At 46.7% G+C, this 5,886-nt stretch overlaps 1 protein-coding gene across 1 annotated transcript; it reads right to left on the bottom strand.

Annotated features, from left to right (window-relative positions):
- Positions 1-4,055: 4,055 nt before the first annotated feature.
- Positions 4,056-5,268, bottom strand: RBMXL2 (RBMX like 2). Its single transcript, XM_066253824.1, has one exon. The coding sequence runs from the start codon at positions 5,244-5,246 to the stop codon at positions 4,056-4,058; it is 1,191 nt and encodes a 396-aa protein (XP_066109921.1). The 5' UTR covers positions 5,247-5,268.
- Positions 5,269-5,886: the final 618 nt, after the last annotated feature.

Here is a 5,886-nt window from a genome sequence, read left to right as displayed (position 1 = left end):
AGAATGTCACACTAAGTGAAATAAGTCAGAAGAAGCTAAGAACTATATGATTTCACACATAGGTGGGACATAAAACTGAGACTCATGGATATAAAAGTGAGTGGTTACCAGAAGGGTGGGGAGAAGGGAGTAAAGGGGGCCAAATATACAATGACAGAACGTGTTCTGACTTTGGGGCATGAGCACACATGCAATGCATAGTTCACATGCTATGGAGATGTATACCTGAAACCCATGTGTTCCTATGGACCAATGTCACCCCATTAATTTTTAAATCAAAAATTTTTTAAAAAGAAGAGAAAAAGTGTACTAAGATTTGGTTCTCAGATTCTCAATTCATACCCTTGAGGTTATAGTGAGGTAGGTATGAGAACAGTCAAGGATAGAAAGGTTCTATATCCTTTATTTATTTATTTATTTATTTTTTGTATTTTTTCTGAAGCTGGAAACGGGGAGAGACAGTCAGACAGACTCCCGCATGCGCCCGACCGGGATCCACCAGGCACGCCCACCAGGGGCAACGCTCTGCCCACCAGGGGGCGATGCTCTGCCCCTCCGGGGCGTCGCTCTGCCGCGACCAGAAACCACTCTAGCGCCTGGGGCAGAGGCCAAGGAGCCATCCCCAGCGCCCGGGCCATCTTTGCTCCAATGGAGCCTTGGCTGCGGGAGAGGAAGAGACAGACAGAGAGGAAAGGGGGGGGGGGGGGGTGGAGAAGCAAATGGGCGCTTCTCCTATGTGCCCTGGCCGGGAATCAAACCCGGGTACCCCGCACACCAGGCCGACGCTCTATCGCTGGGCCAACCGGCCAGGGCCAAGGATAGAAAAGTTCTATAAACTGAGTCAAATAAAGTATAAGCGTCACCCACATTGATGAGAATAATGCTGGAAGAGTAACTGTCAAGTGTTGCAGCTGAGATAGTTTCAGAATAACATTTTTTCAGTAGTCACTATTTGCTGGTGCTGTGCTAAGCTCTATTTTTCATATTAAAATCTGCTATAATGAAGTATTTTTAAATTATAGAACAATGAGGTTCCAATGTACAGACCACAGAAATTTAAGCTGGTAACACAGTCATTTTTGTTTAAAATCCATCCTGTTTTAAGAAACAAAACATTACAGATTCGGCTAAAACCCACTACTCATCTCTTCTTCTCTTCCTCTTCACACAAAATAACCTCCCTTTTTAACACTCTAATAGTATTTGTCCTTTTATTAATTATAACTATATTTATGCAATTTTCCTTCCCCACCCCCAAATATTTTTATATTTACCTATGTTGATGATGCATGTAGGTGTAGTTGGTTCACATTAGCTTCTACATTGAACTCCATTTTAAGAATAAACCTTGGTTGATCCTCTCCAGGTAGGCTGTTTCTACTTTTTATACATTCAAAGAATGACGTAAGGCCCAAACTTGTGTATATCTCCTTATGGACACATGAAAATTTCTCTAGATCCTCTCCTTGAAGTGAGCTTTCCAGATCATAGGGTATATGTACCCTCCAACATTACCAGGCATTGCCAATATTATTTTTTCTTAAATTGATTTCTAAGCATTCTTTTGTTATTTCAATGCAAGTAAATTCTCAATTTCACAATGCAGTGTGCGGATGTTTTGATGAGTTGTACATTTGAAACCTGTAGTTTTGCAAACCAATGTCAGCCCAATAAATTAAGAAAATAAAATTCTTCCAATTGATGGTTTTGTGTTTCACTTTAACAGTATCCTTTATCATAAAAAATATCTTAATATAGAAAATTTTATCAATGTTTTTCTTCTAGGTTTGTACTAATGTCTTAAAAATATTCTCTACCCCAGGGTGATACATTTTTCCTTTAAGTACTTAAATTTTTTTTCTCTTCACATTTACATCTTCAAACCATCTAGAATGTATTTTTGTGTATGTTGTAAGAAAATCGCATTTTATCTTCTTGCAAAGAAATAGGCATTTTTAAAAATCCATCCTTTCACCAATGACTTTTTTTTCCACCACTGACTTTTAAAGCTATCTGTCATATTTCATGTTTTCATAATCAAGTGGGTCCGTTTCTAGGCTCACCATTTTGGTCTACTGGTCTTCGTTAATAACACACAGCTTAAATTACTAGATTTTTGTTATAAGTCACAGGGTATGCATGCTACATTACTAGGCATTGCCAAAATTATTTTTTTCATAAATTGACTTCTAAGCCTTCTTTTGGGAGAATGAATGAGTCCTTCCTAACCATTTTTAAGAATTTCTTTGGCTCTTCTTACTCTTTATTTCACCATAAATGTTTTAAAATCAGCTAAATCTCCCATAAGTGTCTTTTTTTTTTTTTCTTTTTACCTGATTCTTAATCACTTGTTGATAGTGAAATGAAGCTATGGATATTTTTTGTCAGTTTTGTCGTTGGTTGGCTGGCCAACTCTTTTATTTAGCATTCCATCGTTGATCAACACAAATAAATGGTGTTATTAGGAAAGAGGGGAGGGGAGCTTTGTAGGGAAAAAAAATCATGTTGTAATTTCATTTGAAGTTGTATTGATTTTGCAAATTAATTTGGTGAGGTTGAGAAGTTATGATAAAGTCTTCCCAACCACTTCATGATATGACTCTCAATTCATTTAGTTTTTGTTATGTCTTTTTAATCAAGTAACAATTTTTCCATAAAGGTTTACCCATTTTTGCTAATTTCTGGACTTTAAAAAAAAAGTCATGTTTTTAGACTTGCGTATGTCAGTGTGTTACAGTCAAATCTCTTTAAGTACTTTTTGTTGTTGTTCAGGTGTTGGTCTGTTACTTCCAGTAATAATTATGCCGAATGTGGATCCTAATATTTTAACTTAATCCTTCTTTCTTTAGTCTCTAGAGTCCCTTGACTGTACAATTACCTTTTCTCAGATAAACTGAGGGAGTTCCACAGGTGTTGAGTGAAAAAGGTTTTTATTGCCCTGAGCTTGAGGTGAAAAAAGATTGTTGTCTCTGAGCCACCTTGGAGAAAGCCTCTCTGATCTGGCTCAAGCCCTTCCCCCACTTTAAGATAGGGACCACCTAACCCCACCCCCTTGCCTCTGTGGAAAGGAGGACCGTCTCTCATCCCAGGTTGAGATTCTCAGATGTTGAATTGCCCAGCTTTCTCAGGGATTCTCTTGAGCTTCTGATGCTGCTCACATTTAATTCCTCCACCCTTAGGGGAATAAGCCCAGCTTTTTCCACAGGAGCCAGCTGGCTCTTGGAATGAGGAATGGAAGCCATTAAGATCCCCAAATCCACCATTGGCATCTGGTTTCTACCTGTTTCTTAGTGCGTTGTTGGTAGTGAAAATAAATGCTATTAACTGATATTTTTTGGTTTTAATTTTGCAGCTTTGTGGTTGGTTGGCAAATCTTTTAGTATTCCATCCCGGCCCAACACATATGATATTTTGGGGAGCAGGAAGACAAGAGATTCTGCAGATGACCAAAGAAAAGGTAAAAAGGCAAAATATGCCCAGCATTATCCGTTTGCTTTTTTTGGTTTACAAATAGAACTTTCTTTAAGTATCTGATTTAAGTGACTTTTGTTGTTGGTCATTCATTTTTTTAATACTAGACACACTGGGATTCAGTTTCAAAGACCCCCTTAAATCTGAAAAGTAGCATACATCAGTCCCTCCCACACTCCCCACCCCCCAAAATCTAGTGTATCTGAATGGGCAGAATAATCCATTTTTCCATTTTAGGTGGGCAGGTATTTGTAAAAGATCTTAGAACTATCTGCCTCATTTACCAGGAAAACGGAGAAGAATTTTTACTAGGAAATATAAGAAGACCAGTACGCAGATTCAAGTCATACTTTTAAACTGAGCTTGTTGAATGAAACGTTAACAATTTCAAAACAAAATTAAAAGAGTTTTAACTTTTTTCCTCTCAAAAGCACAAAAACTATGGGAGAGGAAGTTAACAGGAAATTCTCAAAAAGGTGAAAACAACTCTTCCTCGAACTAGTCCTCGGGCAGTTACCATAGAACAGGATCTTCTTTTCGTTCGTTGCTATGAAGACGGATTTGGGGCCCAAGACTGCAGGAACTCAGTATCTGCTCCGGCCGCCCCCTCTCTCCGAGCGGCTTCCTAGGCGGCCTCCGCCTCTGGGGACCCGACGGCTCGACCGGCTGTAAGAATCGCGCGGCGGAGGGCACCCCCTTTCCAGGGACGAGGGAAGCCCGCGGTCGGCTCGGTGGACGCGGTCGCGGCCCCTCGCGTAGCGGTCGCTGCGGCTGCCGCCGTAACCGTCGCGGCCTCCATAGGCGTCGGGCGAGCAGCCCCGGTACTCGTCGTAGCGGCCTCTGTCGCCGTAAGATGGCGGGGGCCCCCGCGCAGGGTTGCCGCTGCGCGGGTCCCCGCAGCTCTCGAAGGGATCTCGGTAGGAGCCTCCGCTGGAATGATCCGCGTAGTCGCGGCCGCGAGCCCCGTAGCCGTCTCGGTCGCCGTAGCCTCTCGATGGGAAGTCGTCGCGGGCACTGGAGTGGCCGTAATCGCGATAGGTGTACTCTCGGGGCGAGGGAGCGAAATCCCGGGAGTCGCGGGCGCTCGGGTAGTCGCGGCTGGAGTAGCCGTCTCGGGCCGAGTAGCCCTCCTCCCAGGAGCCCCCGTAGGGGTCCCGGCGAGAGGGTGGCGGATCTCGGCGTGGCGGGCCGCCGTAGCCGTCTCGCCCGCGCGCCGCCGGGGCCCGCCCGCGCATTCCACCGCCGCCGCCGCTGCTGTTGCGGGGCAGGCCCGACGGCGCGGCCCTCTTCGGGGGCGGCCCGGCCCTGCGCGGCGGAGGCCCGCGCTTCATGGGCACCGGGGCCCTGGAGGACCGCATGTCGAAATCCCCCGCGTAGCCGCCATCGTCGGCGGACCCACCCCGGGAAGGGGAGCGCCGCGGCCCGACACCGCCCCCTCGGGCCCCACGCAGGCCCCTTGGGCGGCCGCGACTGCGCGACGACGGCATCGGACCCCGCCGGCTGCTCTCAAACGCCGGCTTGGTGGCCTGGGCCACTTTGATGGCCTTACCATCCAGGGACTTGCCGTTCATATCTCTGACGGCGGCGTTGGCGTCCGAGGGGCTCTCGAAGGTGACGAACGCGAAGCCCCTGGACTTGCTGGTTTCTCGATCTTTCATCAAGAGCACCTCGATGAGGCGGCCATATTTGCCGAACTCGGCCTCGAGAGTTTTCTCGTCGATTTCGGGGCTGAGCCCGCCAATGAAGAGCTTCCCGGGACGGTCAGCTTCAACCATGGCGACCGGCTGAGTAGGCTAATGGCGGTGAGAGGCAAAGACGCGGTGGCCGTCGTGCCCCTAGAGCTAGCTTGCCAGGACAGCTGCTACTGGTCGGCGGCGCGACGTGGTGGAGCCCAGAACCTCAGTCTCTGCCCCGCCCCTCCCGCTCAGGCGGAATGCTCTGGTTTGGGTGGCTTGGAACTGCTTTTCCCTATCCAACAGGGCTCCTGTTAGTTGTGATTGGCTCCCTCTGTCTGACAGAGCTCCCTGCTAGTTGTGATTGGTTCCCTCCGTCAGGTGTTGCTCCTGCTAGTTGTGACTGGCTCCCTCTGTCTGGCAGAGCTCCTTGCTAGTTGTGATTGGTTGTCCCAGGACGGCTATCTTGCCATCCGGGAACTTGGGCCGTTTGGTGCCTTTCTTTCCCAGGTTGCCAACTTCATTTTATTAACCTGTCCCTGGTTTAAGGTTTTAAAGATATTCCCTGAAACCTGCTATGAAATGAAAACTGTTAGGTTTTAAAAAAAAATGGGATTTTTGGCCCTGGCTGGTTGGCTCAGTGGTAGAGCCTCCGCCTGGCGGGAGGAAGTCTGGGGTTCATTTCCTGGCCAGGGCACACAGGAGAAGTACCAATCTGTTTCTCCACCCTTACCCCTCTTTT

The sequence above is a fragment of the Saccopteryx bilineata genome, chromosome 1 (genome assembly GCF_036850765.1).
Source record: "Saccopteryx bilineata isolate mSacBil1 chromosome 1, mSacBil1_pri_phased_curated, whole genome shotgun sequence".
NCBI classification, from domain to species: Eukaryota; Metazoa; Chordata; class Mammalia; order Chiroptera; family Emballonuridae; genus Saccopteryx; species Saccopteryx bilineata.
The sequence above is the reverse complement of the archived record's forward strand: the minus strand, read 5'-3'. Positions and strand labels throughout refer to the sequence as shown.